The sequence below is a fragment of the Mixophyes fleayi genome, chromosome 3, assembly GCF_038048845.1.
Source record: "Mixophyes fleayi isolate aMixFle1 chromosome 3, aMixFle1.hap1, whole genome shotgun sequence".
Classification (NCBI taxonomy): domain Eukaryota; kingdom Metazoa; phylum Chordata; class Amphibia; order Anura; family Limnodynastidae; genus Mixophyes; species Mixophyes fleayi.
The window spans coordinates 96431940-96456516 of NC_134404.1; the positions used below are offsets into that span (position 1 = coordinate 96431940).

The following is a 24577-nucleotide window of genomic DNA, read 5'->3' on the forward strand; positions in this document are numbered from 1 at the left end:
TGGCCAAATTGTAAATATATTGTATTAGTCCTGTAATATATAATAACAATGAACCAAATCCAGTTTCATCTATATTTTCACACTGAAAAACCATTGTAAGCAAAACTGTTCACATAATATGTTTCATCTTAAATAGGAAAGACAAATTATATTACCCAATATCTTATATGTATTGTTATAGGACACATATGGTTTTCGTCTTCCATTCATGGCTTGTGTTTCAAACATCTCCAGAACGCAGTGGGATCCCATAGGAATTCCTGTAGGTCTATTTAATATAATCACACGGCAGGCATCAGATTCACTAGTGGCTGACAGCAGAGCTTTCATTGTCTAACTAACAAATGTACCATGTTCTACATGACAGAGCTTCAGACCATCTCCCCTGGATCACTATATACCATTATAGGTCAATAACTGAGAGGCCCTCATACCAATCTCTCTCACATTGATCTTATTAGTGCCTGTCGTCACCATGATCCGCAATATATTTTTTCTAGCGGACAACAAGATGTTCTATCTACTTGTTGCGTTATTCATATGTCTACAGGACCAGCTTTATGTCCAGGGTCAAGAGTGCAGATTGATAGGGAAGTTTGACCTACATGGGTTTGTAGAGTCCACCAATCATGAACTGATCATCGGAGGAATGTTTCCCTTTCACTTCAGGACCATACTGAATAATGACACCGATATGGAGGAGCCCAAGTCACCAAAATGTGAAGGGTGAGTCTGGATTCTAGTATCTAGGTGTCTGATTGTTTAGGTTGAAGGTACAGGGTGGTCTTCTGTCCTGGCACAATATACAATAGTATATAGTTGCCAAATGTCTTTAATTTCAAGGGTCAGTCTTGGGCTTCTACAGTTTGTCCCTGACAACGTCACTGTTTTTATATACTTACATGGTGCACAGTACACAGTATCACATCTCTCCTTGTATTGTACACTGGATACTGTTTTTATTCCATATAATGTATAAGGTAACATTTCTTGAAGACAGGCATATATTTGAATGCTGCAGAATTGTAATATGACTATGTTCAGAGGCAATGCCATGGTCAGGGATGCAGTACATTCATGCAGTTTCCTGTGTCTGATTTTCTGAGCTGCACCTGTTTAAACTCCTGAATCTCTAACCATCTATAAATATTGGTAGCTATGAAAAATGCTAATAAAAATATAAAAATAATAAAACAAGCCTATGAAATGTACTAGTGTCAAAAGCAATGTTTTTAACTGGATTATTTAGGTGTAATCATATGGGAGCCAGCATACTTTAAGAACTCCACGAGAAACTAGAACAGCTTTTTTTTTAAGCTTATTTTGTATTTTTCTTTTATCTCATCAAACTCAACCCAAAACTAAATTTTATACTTTGTCTAGAGTTATTCTTTAGCCTTTGTTAGTAAAAATATTATTAGAAGCTGTCCCTTGACCAAGGCTGTAACTTGCGTGACGACAAGTTGTGAGAATGCAGGAACAATACGGACCCTTCACCAGCAAAGTGCCACAGTGTAGATGTTTCCTTGACGAAATCTAAAGTGTTGTTTATTATTTTGGCTGAAAGAATATTGGCACTTATATTCTGGTTGTTGCTTTTAAATAGGCAACGGCCTGTCCTTTGTAGAAAGGAAAGGGTTAACTGATAACTTTTGCAATAATATATAGAAAGGACATGGATTTTAATAAAGTCCAGTTTTTACTCATACGTTTCCAAGGTATACAGCTTACATAAACTCTTCTTCAATGGAATATTAGTGGTGAATGAAGTGCTAATACTGGCAATTTGATTTCTCCTATTAGTAGATTATTATACTTTTTTTCTGCTGTGTTCTTAAAAAAAATCGTATAAAAATATCCCTGATGCAGTATGGACCAATTCTTAAAATTAGTTGATAATCGTATTTATCAAAAGATTTTCTTATAATGTACTGCATTAATGCAAACTATTTTCACTATATTTTTTTATAGCAGTAGGTCATATAGCCATATTTACCAACCTTTGGTTAGTTAATTCCGGGAGATCCCAGGCAGGGGGGCGTGGTTGGAGGGCGGGAGGGGTGGGGCGTGACAATTTGCGTTATTTTGGCCCCGACCCTCGAGACAAAACGGCATTTTGTCGCGGGGGTCGGGGCCAAAATGACGTGATTCACGCGAATCGCATCATTTTGAGGAGCAAGATGCCATATGTGGGATATTTGCCTGCTCTCCTGGGAGCCCAAGAGACCTACACGAATTTCGAGATTCTCCCGGGAGAGTTGGCAAGTATGCATATAACAGGACACTAGTCGCAAAGTTTAATTACATCTAGCAACATTGTTATTTCATTTAAATGGATTTTGTTAACATATGTGGTTTATAACGTGTTTTATGTGATTGAACAGTTTGTTGTAATCAGCATTCACAGTAATGCAGGTGGTTTAAATGTTTTGTCTGCTAACACAAGGACACTGCATTGCAAACAGTGTGAGAAAAAGCTTTGTCTTATGGCAGTCACTGCAAGGTTTCAGACACAACAATACAAGAACCTCCACGCTTATAGTCCCAGGCAGCGCCAGACTGGGACTAAAAATCAGCCCTGGCATTTAAAGCACACAGGCCCACGTGTTGTGGGCTCCATGCACTATATTGTTGCACAATGATGCTGGCGCAGTACAACATGATGTATAGTATTAGTGTGTGTGGGGTGGGAGGGGGGGTATTTATTTCTCCTAATGACCCTCAACATTACATTATTAGCACCCAAATTACATCAATAAATACCATGACAATACATTATTAGTACCCAAATTACAGCAATAAATAACCCCCCATACACAATCATACTACATCAATCACCCCCACATTACAGCAACCGGCATCACCCCCCACATTACAGCAACCGGCATCAACCCCAGATTACAGCATCCAGCATCACCCCCCACATTACAGCGTCCAGCATCACCCCCCACATTACAGCGTCCAGCATGACCCCCCACATTACAGCAACCGGCATCACCCCCCACATTACAGCGTCCAGCGTCACCCCCCACATTATAGCATTACCCTCTCCTACTTATTAGCAATACTAAGCCCCAAACACACTACAACATTGCCACCACCATGCCACCCCATACTACAGCAATACCACCAATTATACAGACGCCACTGTAGGAAACAATGTTTTGCTTTTTTCAAATCTCCCACAAAATAGCAACAACGAACAGAGTACTTACACACATATAGGTAACAGGTACCCTTTTCCCTCAATTAAATAGTAATGGCAGAATTTTCATGAATCATTCCACATGAAATAAAACTAACATATATCTAAAAAAAACATAACTATTGAATGATCAGTTGAACCCACACGGCCGCATTAAAAGTATTTCCATCTACAGCAAAATGTCAGAGAAAAATATTTTTGTTTTACTACAGTAATTGGATATGCGTCTTTTCTATTCATTTTAAATAACACAGTATATAAATTAAGGGGGATAGAGGAGGTGGGTGAGAAATAATTGGATGTGATCCATCAGTTTGATTAGATAGGAAACATTTAGATTATTTACCTGGAGACGTCTACCCCCTTGACTCACAGGCAGGGCTGACAAGAGGAATTTTGGGCCCCGTTACAGCAACTTCTTTGGGCTCCCATCATATTCAACAATGAAAGACTTGCCTTTGGCAGAAGTTCATATGATGCCACACCGTAGTGCCCCAAGTTCATATTATGCCACATAGTATTACCCTCAATTCATATTTGGTCATGCAGAAGTGCCCACAAATCATATTATGGCATAGTAGTGCCCCCAAAACATATACCATACAGTAGTGCCCAAAAATCATATTATGTCACAACAGTGCCTCCAAATCATATTATGCCACAATAGTGACCCCAAATAACATTATGCCATAGTAGTGCCCCCAAATCATTAGTAAAGCTCAGACAAAAACTCATTCACAAATAAAAATTGGTACAGCATATCAGATACTGAGTGTGAGTCCCAAGAGCAGCTTAATACATCATTTACAATGCAAACAAAATTAGATATATTGACACAATTACAGATAAAATTTATGACAAGCAATGTTTTTTTCTCTTAATTAAAAATCTCTGTACAGATAAATATGCAAATAACATTATGCAATAATGAGCAATACATAGTGTTAAACATTATTGGATACGCTGTAGTGTCCCCAGTTCAAGAAAGGATGGTTAAAAACATATTGCACACAAGAAAATATATGAACTTACCTGATTATGGCATCCTGTGTTCTGTTCTCCTACTGGGTGCGCTGGGCGAGGAGGGATCAGCAGCTGTCAGCTCACACAGGCAGTCGGGAGCAGGAGTAGAGGGCAGTGGTCGAAGCAGAAATTTAGGAGTCGTTGTATAGAAAATATAAGTGAATGGAGTATGAAGGCTTGATTTTTTATTTTTTTTAACACTTGTCCCCTCTGTGCATTTCCATTCTTCATTACTACTTGTGTTTTATGATAGCTGCATCCCTGACATTCGAATTCTTAAGATGTCTCTACCTTTACACTTTCTTTTACCTATGCCCCTGCACCATCTCCTCCTTTGTCCTTCTCACTTAACCCCCTGTACCACCTTCTCCACTGGCTCTCACACATCTTCCTGTACCACCTACTCCCCTGGCTCTTTTACACGTCTTTCTGCACCCTCTACCCCCCCGGCTCTCTCACTCCTTTTCCTGCACCCCCTACCACCCTGGCTCTCTCACCCCCTCTCCCAGCGCCCCCTTCCCCTTCCTCCTGGCTCTCTCACCCCCTCTCCCAGCGCCCCCTTCCCCTTTGGCTCTCTCACCCCCTCTCCCAGCGCCCCCTTCCCCTTTGGCTCTCTCACCCCCTCTCCCAGCACCCCCTTTGGCTCTCTCACCCCCTTTCCCAGCACCCCATTCGGCTCTCTCACCCCCTCTCCCAGCACCCCCTGGCTCTCACCCCCTCTCCCAGCACCCCCTTCCCCTTCCTCCTGGCTCTCTCACCCCCTCTCCCAGCGCCCCCTTCCCCTTTGGCTCTCTCACCCCCTCTCCCAGCGCCCCCTTCCCCTTTGGCTCTCTCACCCCCTCTCCCAGCACCCCCTTTGGCTCTCTCACCCCCTTTCCCAGCACCCCATTCGGCTCTCTCACCCCCTCTCCCAGCACCCCCTGGCTCTCACCCCTTCTCCCAGCACCCCCTGGCTCTCACCCCCTCTCACAGCACCCCCTGGCTATCTCACCCCCTTTCCCAGCACCCCATGGCTCTTCCACACTCTTGACCCCCCCGGCAGAGAATGAGTGCACCCACGCGACACCCCCCCCCCGAAAATTGCGGCACCCCCGTTGACCCCCCCCCCCCGAAAATCGCGGCACCCCCGCGAAAATCGCAGGAAACTCACCAGTGTAACAGTGCACCAGTGCACAGCATAACGGGGGAGGGAGCTGAGGAGCGCACAGCAGGTGTGGCTGGTTCCTGGGGAGGAACCAGCCACCAAGAAGACGGGAGGAGTCGGACCGGCCCATCCAGCCATCGGTCCTTCTGGCATTTGCCAGAAGTGCCAGATGGCCAGTCCGGCCCTGGGACTCCCAGGGAATTCATGGATCTGTACACACACTTTTTTGACAAGAATTTGCTTCTGTTTTGTGTCACTTTTGATGTCTGCAGCGTTCAGAAACATTAACACTGAGTAAAATACAACTGAGTTCTTAAGAAACCCTTTCTGGGCCTGAGTCATTAAGGAAAGTAAGGGAAAAAAAATGGGACAAACCATGGTACAAAGCAAGGGCTGCAAATTAGTTTATTATTTTGCACACAAGTTAAAGTTAAATACTGTCTGTAGCACAGAAATACTTAAATACTTGATAGCTTTATTATTACACTGAAATATAAAGCATACTTGCCTACTTTCGGCAAGTGTAGTCTGGGAGAGAGGCGTGACTAGAGGGCGGGAGGGGGTGGGGAGCGGTCAAACGAGTCATTTTGGCCCCGCCCCACACGCAAAAATGCTGTTTTGTCGCAGGGGCGGGGCCAAAGTGAGACGATTCACTGCGAATCGCGTCATTTAGGCTAGGCAGTTCCGGAATGCGGGAGACTTGCCTGCACTCCCGGTAGTCCGTGAGACCGACCAGATTTTCGGGAGTCTCCCAGCTGGGAGAGGGGGTGAGAGAGCCAAAGGGGAAGGGGGTGCTGGGAGAGGGGGTGAGAGCCAGGGGGTGCTGGGAGAGGGGGGGAGAGAGCCGAAAGGGGTGCTGGGAAAGGGGGTGTGAGAGCCAAAGTGGAAGGGGGTGCTGGGAGACATTCCAGGAGAGTTGGCAAGTATGATATAAAGTTGATCTAGGACATGACCAACCCCAAATTTACATCTGTCCCCACATTTTAAATCCACCTCCCCCTCCAATGCAACATGGTCTTGCCGCGGTGCAAAGTTACACCTTTTTAATGCTTTGCTCTCCTTAACGACCCATTGTGGGATACAGAATGAAATGCATTAATAAATAACCTTGTAATACTCTGTTAAAGAGAGCAGACAGTACAATGTTTTTCTCTAGGCTTTTAATTAGTTTTCTTTTACAATAATATACACAAAGATCTGTTATTTTCTATATAATCTTTCCAAAAACCAAGTTGTAGTACAAATATCAGTGCTGTCAAGGATGTGATTGCTATCTGCCAAACACCTCTAAGGTGTGCAGATTCCTGTGCACCTTATGAAATTAAGTAAGTACTGCTTAGTATTATAAGCAGAACATTATACACTGGAAGATGTAAGCACAGAGGTCAGACTATAAAGATTATATATTGTAATATTGATATCATTTTTACAATCTCATATATTGTTGACTCATTACCGTCACAAAGATGTCTGTTTATAATGTGCTGTACGTAACAATAAAGATGATTGTCTATTTGTTTTTAAATGAGGTCTACAGACTTAGAAACGACAACAAATATGTTGTAACGTATGCCACGTATGCCACTTCTAACATCAGAGTTTGTTTTCAGAAACTTGTGATGTCGTTGGGATTTATAAATGGTGGAGATTCAATTCAGCGCAGTGTGTCCATGGAGACATGCCGCGCCAATGTTATAGTAGGAATCTCTACTCATATTTCCTCGTAATCCATAGATGTGCACAGAAAAATGAGCGGAGATTCCTACCGTAATAGCCGGCAATTTGCGCAGCCTGACATCGCGGTGTTGTCCGCACGGCACATCACCAGCAACTAATCTCCCCCTAATTGTCATTTATGCACCATAAAGTCTGTAGACGCTTCTTTATGTGTAAATGCACCGACCTGTCCAATTAGCGCACTCCTGCTTAATGGTATTTGGAAACACCCCTTAAAAGCATTATGCCCCTAGTTTTGCAGGTTGGAGGATGCTATGGAGAATGAAAACAGTAAAACCGAGACATCAAAGTCCTGCCTACTACCACAATAGGATCAGCACCCTTATTTCAACTCTACAATATTTATTTTAAACTACAGCTTGGTTTAGCTTCATTCAGTGGCGGAACTACCATTGGTACAGCAGGTGCGGTGCCCTGGGGCCCATGGAGATAATGGGGCCCACTGCATGGGGAACTAGCGACCTGTGGGTCCTGGTTCCCTCCTCCCAGTTTCCCTGCACCGGGGCCCACAGCTCGCTAGTTCCGCTTCTGGCTTCATTTATGCCTTAAACTAATCATGTACATGAGGGAACATCGTAACTGCCTTTATTACATGTGTCACTTTTGTGCGGTTCAATATTTTATTACATTGGTCACGGTAAAAATAAGCCTTCCCACTGAATGCAAATGTAAGATGCCAACTGCGTCCCATTATAAGTGTAGTGATGAGCCCCAATATACGTGTAGTGATGAGCCCATTATAAGTGTAGGTCGAGACCCTTATAAGTGTAGGGATGAGACCCATTATAAGTGTAGGGATAAGCCCCATTATACGTGTAGTGATGAGCCCCATTATAAGTGTAGGGATGAGCTCCATTATACGTGTAGTGATGAACCCATTATAAGTGTAGGGATGAGCCCCATTATACATGTAGTGATGAGCCCATTATAAGTATAGGGATGAGACCCATTATAAGTGTAAGGATGAGACCATTATAAGTGTAGGGATGAGCCCCATTATAAGTGTAGGTATGAGCCCCATTATACGTGTAGTGATTAACCCATTATAAGTGTAGGGATGAGCCCCATTATACATGTAGTGATGAGCCCATTATAAGTGTAGGTATGAGCCCCATTATACGTGTAGTGATGAGCCCATTATAAGTATAAGGATGAGACTCATTATAAGTGTAGAGATGAGACCCATTATATGGGTAGTGATGAGCCCATTATAAGTGTAGGGATGAGACCCATTATACATGTAGTGATGAGCCCATTATAAGTATAGGGATGAGACCCATTATACATGTAGTGATGAACCCATTATAAGTGTAGGGATGAGACCCATTATACGTGTAGTGATGAGCCCATTATAAGTGTAGGGATGAGACCCATTATACGTGTAGTGATGAGCCCATTATAAGTATAGGGATGAGACCCATTATATGGGTAGTGATGAGCCCCATTATAAGTATAATGATGAGACCCATTATACATGTAGTGATGAACCCATTATAAGTGTAGGGATGAGACCCATTATACGTGTAGTGATGAGCCCATTATAAGTGTAGGGATGAGACCCATTATACGTGTAGTGATGAGCCCATTATAAGTGTAGGGATGAGACCCATTATATGGGTAGTGATGAGCCCCATTATAAGTATAATGATGAGACCCATTATAGATGTAGTGATGAGCCCATTATAAGTGTAGGGATGAGACCCATTATACGTGTATGGATGAGACCCATTATATGGGTAGTGATGAGCCCATTATACGTGTAGTGATGAGCCCATTATAAGTGTAGGGATGAGACCCATTATAAGTGTAGGGATGAGACCCATTATACATGTAGTGATGAGCCCATTATAAGTGTAGGGATGAGACCCATTATACGTGTAGTGATGAGCCCATTATACGTGTAGTGATGAGCCCCATTATAAGTGTAAGGATGAGCCCATTATAAGTGTAGGGATGAGACCAAATGTTCGGGACCTCATAGGTTGCAGAGATTCCCATCCTTTTGTGCTGTTGAAAAAGGCTGTACACCGTCCTACACATCAGGGAAGACCCCTGTATTTCATGTGCGTAATCTTGTCCCACAGAATAAAGTTGTGTTTCAGCACTTCACTGTAAAACTAGGTACACTCACACTCCTTCACCTAATCCTCACTTATCTCACATCCTCCTATATCCTCCTATGAGCTGGTGCTAACTTTTATCACCCCCAAAGATTACACAATGTTTGTCTACAAACCATGCTCTTCCTTGCAAAATTAGACACACCTGCAGGAAAGTAGGCACTGTACGTCAAAAAGAGCATATGTGCTGAGGGTTTTGTGATTTATTAATGGCCTTTAATAAAAACAAGTGCCTGACTGGTTGCTATAGTGCAAATTTGGCACATAAATGCAATTTTAATAAACAAGCCGTAATGGTTGAACTTAAAAGGTCCAGAGTTACAAGGACTATATGTCAAAATGTAATTGACTAACAGAGTTAGAACTTTGACAGCTGTATTCCTACTAAATGCAGCCCTATAATTAGGAAGTGTAACCTTCAATTAAAAAGGTGGGGATGAGGCACTTTCCTCATCCTTGTTTATAATAAGCCCTCCACATCTGTTGTGCCTAACTGCTGTGCTGTAATCTAAGTGTGTAGCTTTCATGTAAGCCACATCTTGTCATAACTGTTACTGGCACAGCTTGTAAAACTCACATTTTGAAATTCACTTGAGGCACAATGCACTTTTCAGGCCTGATTTTAAATTGGACATTAGTGAAATTGCAGGCTACAAAAATCGGCACTGTTTTTCTGAACGCAGAGTAAAATAAATTGGAATTTAGAGTTACATGTTACTTGCGCTTGTGTCCTCCTATGTCTGGAGAGGGGAAATGGGGGCATGCAAGTTATGTACAGCAAGTGTGTGCACACGTGAAAGTCATATGTGCCAGCATCCAGGGTACATCATATTGTGCAGGTCCTACACTGATATATATGTCAGTTATACTATATTTCTCTAACCCTGTGTCTCTCATAGTAAAGCGTTCAGCTCCCTGAGGACCAGAAGGAGTTTGCTGCCTATTCTAAACCAGGCCCTTACGGGTAGATTTATCAAACCTTTTAAAAAGGTAAAGTGAAGGTGTTGCCAACAGCAACCAATCAGAATTTAGCCATCAATTTTTAGAATGTACTAGATAAATGATCCCTAGAATCTGATTGGTTGCTATGGGCAACACCTCTACTTTTCCTTTTTAGAAGGTTTGATAAATCTAATAGTGCTTAAATGGTTCCTGATAAGGAAATGTTTGAAACGTTATGAACGGTGTTTGCAGATTTTAGCACTGAAGAAAAAAAGGATTACATTAATACACCTTAGCAGTGGCAAAATTATATATTTAAAACCAATGGTCAAAGTGGAAATTCAGAAGTGGCAGTATGTTAAATATAAGTGAAGGCCATGGGCTGCTTAACCCACAAGCCTAAAGGCAGAGCCCATTCTGCTGACTCCTTTATAATACGGGACCTATTCTGGTGAGCCTAATGATTGCAGAGCCCATTTTAGTGACTCCTCTATAATGCAAGGTCCATTCCAGATTTTCATTGGTTTAAATTTATTTTAGCCATAAATTTAGATGCCTTTAACACTATTTAATAAATACAAAGACATATTAAGTGATAGCACTTAATATGGCTTTATATTTTACTAAATAGTATTAAAGAGCATCTAAAATTATGGCTTTGTGTCCACCACCTCGCGCATGTCACACACATGGGACACACAGACTGAGAATAACATCCAGTATATGCTGAGATAGATGCTGAGAATGGTGTTCATCATCATTTTGCCAGAACATCAGTGAATTAACTTTCATTTTACAGTGTCTCTATTTCTGACTAAAGAATACAAGAGGCAGAATTTTTATTGGATGCCTGAAGGCAGATCTATGTAAATAGCTCAGCCACTGTGGCTTCTGCATTGAGACAAATTTGATTGCGACAATTGATTAAGAGGTGAGATAAACTGAACAGTGTGGAGAACAGAACAGTGTGGAGAACAGAACAGTGTGGAGAACAGAACAGTGTGGAGAACAGAACAGTGTGGAGAACAGAACAGTGTGGAGAACAGAACAGTGTGGAGAAGTGGCGGTATGACAAACTTTGTATAGTGGCCACTACAACGACTGCTCAGTGCCCTCTGCACTACAGATATCCCATGCTCATGACCACAATGCAGAGCCTAGTTTGATGATACATTTAGAAACCAGTCCCCTTTCTGGTGACCCTTTTACAATATGGTGCCCAATCTGGTGACCTCCATCAATGTAGAATCATTCTTGTGACCTTCCTAAAGGCAGAGCCCATTCTGCTGACCCTTTTAAAAATACGGGCCCCATTCTGGTGAGCCTATTAATTGCAGAGCCCATTTTAGTGACTCCTCTATAATGCAGAGTCAATTCCAGTGACCCTAGTTAATTTCAAGTCATTTCTGGTGACCCAAGTAAATGCAGAGCCCTTTCTGACGATTCCAGTGAATATAATGTCGATTTTTGGGACCCCAGTGAATGTAGAGTACATGAATAATTGTTCTGTAGACAATGCAAACCTTGGTATCTGATGGCTAAGGTACTATGCCCTTGAGCTAATACTCGCCTATCTGTGACACACTTGAATTTAAACTTCCATCCTGTTCTTGGTCTGAGATGCTCCTTCTTCTCTACTGCTGATTGACTTCAGGAACTCACAATACCAGAGGAACAGAGCAGAATGATAGACACATTGGGCCTGATTGCACGTAAGTTGCGGTGGACTAACGTTGGCACAGAACTTGTGCATAGTCCTAACTGTATTCAAATCCAAGAGTATCTCAAGATACATTTGATTTTGGGTGTAATTATGCTCTGGCTAAACAGTACTTGCTGTACGTAGACACATACAAATGACTACAGTATATACAAATGCGCATGTACAATAAAAAGTCACAACGGAACACATAAAAAATATATGTAACATAAAATAAAAGAAAAACTTTTAACAGTATTTTCATTTATAAAAAACGTTGTTTAAAAAAATAATAATATATATATATATTTATATATATATATTTATTAATAGTCTATCTTAGTTGCAGATAGATGTTCTGTGCCAGCTAGCGGCAGGCATGTGTGTTCTATTTAAATCAAAGACTATGTCATCACCATCAGTCAGCATTTACACCTGACCTGTACTGGGTGCAAATGAAATGGGTGAAACTGAGCGTACTTGAGAAACACAGGACTTGAACTGGCCGCATTTGTGTGGGAACATCCATTATACATATGCAGCGCCGCCATCAGGGGGGTACGGGTAGTACTGCTGTGAGGGGCCCAGACAGACTAGGGGGCCCAGACAGACCTCTCCGTCTGTCCGGACTCCCTGGCCCCGCAGTCACCGACCGTACTGCCCCTTTTTTTTTATTACCTTCTTCTCCGCGATACTGCAGCTCCGGCTTCCAGACTCTGATAGGCTGGGAGCGCGGTGACATCATCACTGTGCGCCGCGCTTCCAGTGTATCAGTGACTGGGAGCTGCAGCATCGCGGAGGAGAAGGTAAGTTAATTATCTATTCTTTTTTTTGAGGGGGGAGAGGGAGAGCCTGGGGGACCTTAACTATGGAGGAGGGGAGGGAGAGCCTGGGGGACCTTAACTGTGGAGGGAGGGGAAGAGGAAAGCCTGGGGGACCTTAACTGTGGAGGGAGGGGGGAGAGGGAGAGCTAGGGGGACCTGAACTGTGGAGGGGGGAAGAGGGGGACCTTAACTGTGGAGGGCGAGGGAGAAGGGGGACAATAATTGTGCTTGAGAGGGGAGAGGGGAACATTTACTGTGATTGTGGGGAGGGGGGCATTTACTGTGATGAGGGAGTGGGGGGGATGTACTGTGATGAGGGTTAGGGGGTGCATGTATGGCAAAGAGGGAGGGGGGCACATGTGTGGGGAGGGGGGCACACATGGGGAGGGGGGCCCCACCAGATTAATTAGTGCTGGGCCCGGGGAGGGGGTCCCGCCAGATTAATTAGTACTGGGCCCCACAGTTTCTGATGGCAGCCCTGTACATATGGCCTATGTTAGTCTGTTCCTGCCCTCCCCTGTTCCCCCTCTGAAGTCATAGACAGTCGTAAGTGTCATTTGCATTCAGATATGAATTGCATGCTATTGTGTTCAGTATCACAAGGTCCGGTTCTGGACATGCACAGAACTCATGTAAGATAAGATATAAATGTGAAGATCTGAACATGAATCAGGTCCATTCTGTTATGTGGTATCTTGTTTCCCCTGCATATGGAAGAACAGGATATTACAGTTGTTCCCAAATCTTCTCAGTTTGAGGCACCCTTAGGGTCTCCTTTATTTTTTCAAGGCAACCCTAAGTCAAAATATTTACCAGGCAGTCCTGTTTTTTAAGTAGTTAGGTCAAAATAACGTAATAAGTATTTAGGTCAGGACAGAAATACTTATTAAGTTGTTTGCAAAAATAATGCACATAAATCCAAGGGAAATTATAAAAAAAAAAAATTATATTTATTTCAAACAACAATTTACAGCACTCATTAAACGGGAATAAGATCAAACAAAATGAAACAACAATGTGTACAAAAATGTGCTTGGTTATTAAAGAATGTTACAAAAATACCAAATGTATTATTATTTATTAATGGGAGGTGTGCGCCTGTTGTGCACTATACAGCTTTTCACACCTTGGGATCAGCTAGGACACTGTTACCCTTATTTCCTGTTCCTCATTGATTTCTGAATGGTACCTGCTTTTTATTACAGCAACAGCCGAAAACCCAGCTTCACACAGATACGTTGTAACGAATGGAACGAGGATTCGCTGTGCTTTAATGGATATCTAAAACTCTCCAGGTCCCATGCTGCTAAATTTTACTTTTAAAGGCGAGCTCAATGTGTTTTTCTTCTTCTATAGAAGTAAATTCAGATGGGGCCTCAGTACTGAATGGGTCTTGGATCCATACATTTCTCCATATTTTGTGGAAAATATTTTTCAAATCAGTCACTGCGCTTTGTTGGGTGCAGCTCAAACACTGATTTAAGTTAATGTGTCAAGTAAACATCATTGGATGTAACAAACTGATGCAACAGGGGGAAACAGTCATTGTAACCATCTTCATTTAATTTTCTGTTCCATAGAAGCAGTTTTTTGCTAAAAGCTGAAACTTTCTCTGAAAGTTTAAGAGTTTGTGCGTTGTTTCCCTGCAGTGAGATATTCAATGCATTCAGTTTGTCAAAGAGATCACACAGATATGCTAATTTAGACAAAATATCAGTATCCAAGTAGTTATTGGCACACTTGTGTACTCCTTCTATGAGATAGTAGTAGAGTTCCTGGTGTAATTCAAAAACACGGGAAAGTACATTGCCAGGGGAGAGCCATTGCAAGCTACAGTAATATAACAAAGATGTGTGCTCAGAGCCCATATCCTCACACATTTTTTTAAAAAACCTTGCCTTCTGTGGCCGAGTTTTGATGAAGTTCACCACTTTGAACACGCTTTCCATGACTGCATTCAGTGGAGGACTCAGTTGCTTTGATGCAAGGACTTCCCTGTGGATAATGCAGTGGGTCCACAGTGCATCAGGAGCTTTGCTTCTTATGAGTGCCTGCAATCCTCCATAACATCCTGACATAGAGCGACCACCATCAGTGCAGACACCAAAGCACTTTGTCCAGTCTAAGTTGTTTTCACTCATAAGTGTCAATGATCTGAAACAAGTCTTGTGCCTTTGTACCTGCAGTGATACTTTTACAAAAGAGAAGGTTTTCCACAAGATTCTCACCATCTACAAAGCGTGTGTAACAAATCAAATGAGCATCCTTGTTACTGTCTGTTGCCTCATCTAGTTGTAGTGTAAATTCCTTCACTTTCATTTATTCAATCAGCTGGTCATTCAGAATTTCAGCCATATGTTGGATTCTGCGACTCATGGTATTGTTGGATAAAGGTACTTTTGAAAACAGTTTTCCCGCCGATTCCCAACCATAATTATGACCATATCCACTGAAGCCGGTAAAATCAGTTCTTCTGCGATGGTGTGAGGCTTTTTACACTTCGCAACTCTATATATCCACCTTGTAATATGCTAGCAAAGCATTGCATGGTTTGGATGCTTGTTTAAAAAATGTACCTTTTTGTTCTTTCAATTCTTTTAACTTTCTGGTGAAGTAATCACAATTTCACACTGGGCCCCTTCTCAATTTCACACTGTGCCCCTTCTCAATATCCCTGGCCTCAGCACCCCTGTATGATCGCCACGGCACACCAGGGAGCCGCTCTGCACAGTTTGGGATCCGCTGGGATATTATATAATACTGACACCTAGTGGCTGCAGTTATTTTTGACAGCGAGACTGGCAGATGTATGTAGAGGCTCTGAGACAGAGGTGTCCAAGTTCAGTCCTCAAGGGCTAACAACAGTTCATGTTTTCAGGATTTCTTTACCCATGCACAGGTGAGTTAATCTATTTGGCTGGGTCAGTAATTATCCCACCTATTTCTACAGACAGAAATCCTGACTTGAACATGTTGGTAGCCCTTGAGGACTGAACTTGGACACCTCTGCTCTAAGATGTTCAAGTGTCCCTGCATCTGTTGCCAGATTTATTAATTAAAATTTTGGCAGTCAGGCAAGAAGTAAAAATGCCGCCCTCCTAGCCCTCAACTTTAACCAACTTAACCTAAAATATTCATAAACTGCTCCCCCTTTTAGCATTGCGCCCTGGGCAGTCGCCCCTCTCGCACAGCCCTAGTTACGGCCCTGCCTGTTACCTGGTGGTACCTCATTTTTGATGGGACTGCATCTGGTTTCCTGCTTCTCTGGAACTCTGAAGGTGAATAGAGAACCAGACAGGAACTCCCAAACCTGGACTGTCTGGGTGAAAAAAGGACAAGTGATAATGCTAGATGGGTGACTCTCAACCCCATCTCAGTGACTAAGCCTGCAGTGTACACAGTATTGTCCTTTATTTCTTCATCATACATATTGTCACCCCCTCAGGTCTGTAGTGTACACAATATTCCCCCTAACATGTCTGTATTGTACAAACTATTGCTATTTGTGTCTGTAGTACAGACAATGTAGTGTATTACAGTCTCATTTATGACTGCTGTGTTCAAGATTTTGTCCCCCAAAGTACAGCTAGGGCTCCCGTATGTACACATTTTCCCAGGACAATCCCAATTTTTGGCACTGAAAATTTTTATACCTGAATTCTTACAAATCTTATTTTTGATTGAAAAAGTATCTTTATTTTCTATAAAGGTACAAAAAAACATACAATACATTACATTCAAGTATACTGCGTGGCAGCGCAGCTGTAAGAACAATACACCATGACACATAAACAGACATGCTGTTTAGTACAATACAAGACATAAGGTACAAAATGTGACATCCTATCATCATCATCATCATTTATTTATATAGCGCCAGCAAATTCCGTAGCGCTTTACAATTATACACTATACATCAAGTACTGCACTAACCATGCATCACTTAACACAACAGTTTCAAATAAGCAATGGATGTGAGGGGGAGGTGGGTGAGAGGGGTTGGGAGGAGATCACAGACCTGGAGCATTATTGAGGACAGACACATATATAGGGGAGGGTGCGCAAGTCAGACTCTTATTGCACCTGAATTAATACCAAAGTGAAAATACATTTCTAGAGCAACTTTACTGCATCTAACATCCAAAAAGAAGTAGGTGGTGCCTTATACAGCCTGACAGCAGATTTCAAAATTATGGGATCCATAATTGTGCACCATTCATATGTGCAAGATATCATTATTCATCCTCTCATGTCAGCGGTGTACAGAATATAGCCCTCTTTACTGTATAGAACTGAGCTTTATGATCCATTTGTGTGTTATGTAGGTTTAGAATGATTACATAGATCAGACATTTAAATATCTAACAGTATCAATGCTGTTGTTGTTTTATGGATTGATAGGTTGCCAAAAGGAACAATTTGCATGTGGTTTATATTTAATGTCCGACGAGGTTCCACCTTTACACCTTACCGGCCAATACGGTACAGAAATCTCCGCTCATTTTCTCTCGCATCTCTATGGGACGTGATGGAAAATGAGTGGAGATTTTAGTAAAAATAAATATAAGGTTGTCCAGCACAGTAACATCAACACTGAGTTTTTCCCCAGAGCCAGTTATAAATCTTGATGCAGAAAAACATAGTTGGGATTGTGTCCCAAATCAAATAGCTTATTTGTACTACCTTTGAATTGTTTAATATTTCTTCAAGGCACTTCCAATGTGGATTTCTACAGTGCTTAGGCCACAAGTTTTTTTTTAATCTCCCATCTGCATTGTTATTGAAAAGAAAAGAATATTTTAACCAAAATGAAATAGCACAGAATATATCTGTCTGTCTATCTATCTCTCTATCTATCCTGGTCCCCCACAATATACTGAAATATATATGTAAATTGAGTGGCCCCATGTGAGGGATATTTAACTTATAACCCTTTATTTTTTTTATCATGTTAATTTTGCTCCTACAAACTTATATAAACATTAGTAAACTCGAAATATTTGGCACTAAATAAATGTGACAAATAGCTAAGTAGATTCATGGTTTGACCAGCACATAACACAAAATTGAATAGAACCCCAGTCTGTTGGGGGCTAATATCAATAGGAAGCAGCTGCAGCAAATATACTGCGGCTCATTTAGAGTTGGATGTACACATGGCAATGTGTTTTCTATAACATACACCTATCTGTACTACGCATGCGCAGCAAAAAAATGTCCCTATCTAGAATTATGCGACTCATTGACGTGCGTCTCCAGATATGTCTTTTCCATGGTGTATTTTTTGCAGGTACTGGATTGCTATCTAGTCCAGTGATAGACAAACTGATACATATTGATGGTCTAATAGGCAGCTCCCTAACCTTTATACACATTACCCTGCATCTCAGTAATAAGTACAACAATACATTTAATAAAAAAGAGGTACCTCTCTGTAATAACATATCAGCAGGTGTTTTAAACAAATGTTACAAGCTATAGCAAACAAATCGGACAATTACGCAAGAAGGAGCAGGGGCCACAGGTGAGGGCTGGGAGGGCTGCATGTGGCCCTAGGGCCGCTTTTTGGCCATTACTTATCTAGTCACTTCTGATTGGCTGATTGCATATTGACAGCTCCAGTTAATAACACTTAAATTATTCATGTTGCAGCTATTATATTAAACTGTGACTGACTATTCACATTACTTAATTGACAGTTCCATATGGACTACTGCAGGAAAGAAGATTCCCATAGGATTTGTAAAGCAGTAGACAACAGATGTGGAGGTGTTTGTATTTAATTACATTTTATATTGTAGATGTGACTGTCGAGACAATATTCTCTCTTGTGTTTATGGCCCTTGATTACATTCTTATTTAGTGTCCAAATAGGATAATGCGACTATTTATTTTTACTACTAACAGCATCAAATCACATTTTTGCGCTATTATTAGGTGCAAGTAAACAAACTCGTATGCCTGACATAAATCTGGCGCACTTACCAGTGTTTGTGAGCTGCAGACATCTTTAGATACCTCTGACTCAGCATACTTACGTAAGTTCGCTTATTAGCGTATGTGTTTTCTGCATCTGTTCAGAGCGGAAATGCGTCCAACTCTAAATGAGCCCTTTGACAGATACAATGTCCTCTGTGCAGATTAACCTGCTCCTTCTATAACAGAACAACACATATAATATACTATGTGGTTTCTTTGTAAGTCATAAGTAATCCTTTAGGTGAGCTGACTTTGTGATAACTGTACAAATATAGAAGAATGTAATTAGGCGCTTAAAATACTGGATCAGATAACGGAAACACTAATTAGTTGCTGCTCGAGAAGGTGTGCAAAACAACTAAGGTAGTAAGTTGAAAAGAGAGTAGCGCTTATTTGGTTTCCCTTTTATTCCTTTAATTAGAAAAAAAAATATGATATGAAGACCGCAAATGTCTCATAAGTCTCATTTAATAAAAAATATTTATAATTAAAACCATGAATAAGACAATGGGCCTGATTCTTTAAGGATCTTAAATAAAGAGGTATCTTATTTCAGTCTCCTGGACAAAACCATGTTACAATGCAAGGGGTGCAAACTAGTTTTCTGTTTTGCACATAAGTTAAATACTGACTGTTTTTTCATGTAGCACACAAATATCAACTTTAAATTTCAGTGTACAAATAAGCTATCAAGTATTTGTGTGCTACATGAAAAAACAGTCAGGATTTAACTTATGTACAAAACAGAAAACTAGTTTGCACCCCTTGCATTGTAACATGGTTTTGTCCAGGAGACTGAAATAAGATACCTCTTCATTTAAGATCCTTAATGAATCAGGCCCAATGACTTTACATCCAAAGCACGGCTAACCATATACTGGTACTGTGTGTTAGATTCAATAGTCATCTGGATTTGTTATAATATAAATGGCGGTCACAAATATAAAACCCCAGACAGGGAGTACCAAAAGATTCTGGAAGTCCTTGGCTGATGTGATAGAAGCTTGAAATAGAGCCTTGTACAATTTCTCCGATCTTTGTTTGCAAGCGACTTTATACATCCACAGTGACACTCAAAGCCAGCTGAGTGGAGTATTTCTGGGAATAGAGCGTCTCACAGATCCTCCTATGCAGTGCAGTGTGAATGTGAGACAGAGTATGGAAGGCTCTCTGGTCTTTACCAGCTCTCGGCTTTAGATGACAAGTGAAGCCACATTTCCAGGATCGTTGTAGGTTATAAACCTGTATGCTGAACAGATCAGTGTCCAGATATCAAGTATAAAACAATACACAGTCTGTTTGAATTCTTTAACGCGTTTCAGTGCAACGGCACTTTCATCAGAATAGATAAGGTAAGTGTGGTTATTAATATACTAGCACAGTGTGTGTGCCAGGTAACATACTATGGGGACTGGTGTGTGTGTAAAGACCTAACATAATCTAGAAACCGACGTGAGTATGTAAAGGGTTAACATATTGTGGAGACTGGTGTGTGTACTATGTAAAGCAGGGTTGTCCAACCCGCGGCCCCCAGACCGCATGTGGCCCAGCATGCCTGTAAATGTGGCCCAGAAGGAGTTTGGGTTGTGGCAAGGGGGCAGCGCTGTTAATGTGAAAAAAAAATCCTGCAAAAAAAAAAAGAAAAGAAAATACTTACCATGCGATCACGCGGTCACGTCAGCTGGTACTCCGGCTCCCTCCCTTGTCTCCTCCTCCGTGCGGTGCTCACAGTGAATGTCGGGTGTGATGTCATCGCGCCCAACATCCATTGCGGAGCGCAGCACAGAGGAGTCACCCGCGCGAGAAGAACAATCAGCAGCACAGAATTGGAGAAAAGAAGAGAAGAGGACAGGAGAACAAGCCGATTAAAAGGTAAGTAAAGGGGGATTTTTTTTATTATTTCAAGGGACGCTGACCAGTGAATAAAAGTCACCTGGTCCTGGAGCATCATGGACCTTATCTCCCTGCTACATACTTCTACTTGTAATACTAATGGGGCATTATATATTATTCTCTTTGGCCCATTATAAGTTTGTATCCCTTAACTAACATAGTGGTGTAATTAGCAAAACAGGTCACAATTTGGGGTCACAGTGATGTATATGTCAGGCACTGCAGGCCTGGTCAGGGCACCCTGATATACAATGCCTGGCTTAAATGCACTTTATAGATATTGCATCGAAACAATACAAAAAGTGATTATAGTATAATAACTAGAGAGGATTTTTTGAACATGGCGATTGAAAGGTAAGTATAGGGGGATTTGAAAAAAAAAAGTGATATATATACATATATATATATATATATATATATATATATATATATATATATATATATATCACTTTTTTTCTCATATATATATGTTAACTATGTTTTCTATGGTTTTTTGGATGATCAGCTATCGTTATTGTTAGTGTATCTTATGTGCGGCCCAAACCAACTCGTCGTCTTCCAATGTGGCCCAGGGAAGCTAAAAGGTTGGACACCCCTGATGTAAAGTTTTAACATACTGTGGGGACTGTTGTGTGTAGTATGTAAAGAGTTAACATACTATGGGGATTGGTGCGTGTATTTAAAGGGTTAATATGCTACGGGCACTAGAGTGTCCCCTTCCCTTCTTCAGGTACACCATCTGCCACACTTCCCCCTTCCTGATGCAACACTGGTCCTCGCAGTGTGAGCATCACTGTTAAGTGCATGTGACTTCCCCTTCCCTGCATTTAATAAATACCCCCCCCAGCCAGCTCTAACAGGAAATTAATAACATTCACATTTATATTTAGGCTTGTTTCCCCTAGACCAGCCCCAATACTATTCACAGTTTAATAAATAGACCCCCCGCAAATGAGCCCCAAATGAAACGAATAACATTCACATTAAATAATAGGCCTGTTTCTCCCCAACCAGCTCTGATATCAAGTTAATAGCATTTAAATTTCCCTCAATGAGCCCCAACATTAAATTATTAGCCCCCTCATTTAATACAGAGACCAAACATTGCATTTGTAGTCCCTACAATATATTAATGGCCCAAACTAAACCTACATTAGATTAGTAGCCCTCACATTTAACCAAAATCCCCCAGAGTATATTATTACCCCAACAGATTATAACCCCCCAGGCATTCCCACATTAATTCCTCCACAGCGCATTTGCCAGCTCTTGAATTAGCTGTGAGGCAGACACTTCTGTCTGCCTTCAATACAGGCTCTGCATCAACCAATGTGGAAAGGGAAGGGAGAGATATAGAGAATTATGACGTACGGGGGGAAAGAGACAGGAGGTGCAGGGAGTAGAGTAGATTATTGTATCCATTCTTACTCTTAAATTCATACAATATTGTGGATATTCCTGGGGGAGGGGGTAGACACCTTGAATCACACACCAATGATAGCATCAGAACCCCTTAGACCAAGGCTGGTCTCCATAAGCCTGGGCTACCCAGATTAGGGTCGGGTCCCTGACAGCCCACCCTCCCTCCTGGGATTTTTTTTTTTTTTCACTTACCAAATCAGAGAAAATTAAAAATGTTAAAAAGAAATGTCTCATAGTGCCCCATGATGCCAAAAGGGGCCATTGGCTTACCATAAAAACCCCTGATGAGGCCTGTGGCCAATCCACCCCTTACAATATTGTACGTTTTACTCAGCTTTTACCAGTGTTCTCAGTTTTTATCCATTGGTAGAATCTGCACATTATTATATCTCGAGAGCAGGCCTGGCCAACCTGTAGCTCTCTAGGTATCGTGAAACTACAAGTACCAGTATGCCCTGCCAGCTATCGGGTGGTTATCAACTGGAAAAGCATGCTGGGGCTTGCAGTTTCACAACACCTGGAGAACCACAGGTTGGCCAGGCCTGCACTAGAGGATTGGTAAATGCAGATTTATTATAGTATCTGGCAATTTTGACTCACTTTCAGTTTGGCTGTGACCAGTGTCGGACCACGACATAAAGGGCCCACTGGGGGACTGCAACATTAGTGGCTCACCAGAGAGAGTGTGGCCAGCCATCAGAGGCGAGACCAGACACTAGGGGGAGTGGTCAGCCCACGAAGGACAGCTAGCACCATAGTGTAGTATATAAAGAATGCAGTGTGTATATAAAGAGTACACAGTCTTGACCTGTCCCTTAGATTGGACAGAACAGTCACCAAAAATCGGGATTGTCTCACTAGATTCAGAACATTTGACAGACTGTACTGCTCTCTCCTACGTGTTCTTATCACTTTCACCACCTGTTGCTGCTGGTTTCTTTAGTTGTGGCTTGCCTGGATACTGGAATGTTGGGGGTCCTCTTTGGGAAAAAAAAATCGTATATTTAGAAAATTCCAACCAGCCCTGGCGTTTAAGCAATAGGACCCACAATTAATACTTAGGCCTTCCTCCAGCCCCAACTTTAAAGTAATAGTATTCCCATTTAATAAACCTATTTCCCTCCCTCCAGACAGCCCCCGCAATAAATTAATAGCATTTCCGTATAAAAAATATACCTATTTCTCGCAACCATCACTGCCATTAAATAATTCATATTCACATTTAGTAAATAGACCTCATGCTCATCAAACTCAGCCCCGCATTCAATTAATAGCCCCAAAACCACCCCATCTTAAAATAATAGTCCTCATTATAAAATTAAATTGTCCCACCATCACCCCACAAACAAAATAACACCCATTATTTAGCCACCACTTACCACACACACACATTACATTGCCACAAGCCTGCTGTGTCATCACACACACATTACTGTGCCTCTTCATCACCATGCTGTGCCTCCTTATGATCACACTGCTCCCTCCATGCTGCTTTTGCTCCCCCCTTCTCCTGTCCCCCCTTTATTACACTGTGCCATGCTGCATTTGTCCCCCTCTATCACACTGTGCCATGCTGCTTTTGCCGCTCTTCACATTCTGCCATGATGCTTTGCCCCTTCACACTCTCCCATGCTGCCTTTGCCCCCTTCACAATCTGCCATGCTGCCTTTGTCTCCCTTCTTCCTCTGCCATGCTGCCTTTGTCTCCCTTCTTCCTCTGCCATGCTGCCTTTGTCTCCCTTCTTCCTCTACCATGCTGCCTTTGCCCCCTTCACAGTCTGCCATGCTGCCTTTGTCCCCCTTCTTCCTTTGCTGTGCTGCCTTTGCCTCTCTTCACACTCTGCCATGCGGCCTTTGTCCCCCTTCACACTCTGCCATGCTGCCTTTGTCCCCCTTCACACTCTGCCATGCTGCCTTTGTCCCCCTTCTTCCTCTGCCATGGTGCCTTTGCCCCCCTTCACAGTCTGCCATGCTGCCTTTGCCTCTCTTCACACTCTGCCATGCGGCCTTTGCCCCCCTTCACACTCTGCCATGCTGCCTTTGTCCCCCTTCTTTCTCTGTCATGGTGCCTTTGCCTCCCTTCACAGTCTGCCATGCTGCCTTTGTCCCCCTTCTTCCTTTGCTGTGCTGCCTTTGCCTCTCTTCACACTCTGCCATGCGGCCTTTGCCCCCCTTCACAGTCTGCCATGCTGCCTTTGTCCCCCTTCTTTCTCTGTCATGGTGCCTTTGCCTCCCTTCACAGTCTGCCATGCTTCCTTTGCTCCACCTTGCTCCCGTTCCTTCACTTATCTTTTCTATCAGCTTCTTTCCTCTCTTCTCTTCCTGTGTTCTGTCTTCTGGCCCACTCCTCTCTGTGCTGCTCCTCACTGAAAGTCGGGTGTGATTACGGCATGCCCGACATCCAGTGTGAACGGAGCAGAGAGGAGGGAGGAGGGCGCGATCATGTCAGTATTTTTACTTTTTTTTTTTTAAGGTATCCACTCCCCACACCAACAAAGAGGGGAGTCATCAGGTTCGGGGCCTACCGGGGGATAACCCTGCTCCCCAGCGGGCCAGTCCGACCCTGGCTGTGACTGTAACCACAAGTTTT

The 24577-nt window shown here is 42.3% G+C and overlaps 1 protein-coding gene across 1 annotated transcript in view; it reads left to right on the forward strand.

Annotated features, from left to right (window-relative positions):
• The first annotated feature begins 475 nt into the window (after window positions 1-475).
• LOC142142506 (vomeronasal type-2 receptor 1-like) overlaps window positions 476-24577 on the forward strand; it is a 43804-nt gene continuing 19702 nt past the window's right edge. The window contains exon 1 of the mRNA XM_075200391.1: window positions 476-726. Within this exon, the coding sequence (XP_075056492.1) occupies window positions 476-726 (251 nt within the window). The remainder of the gene's footprint in view (window positions 727-24577) is intronic.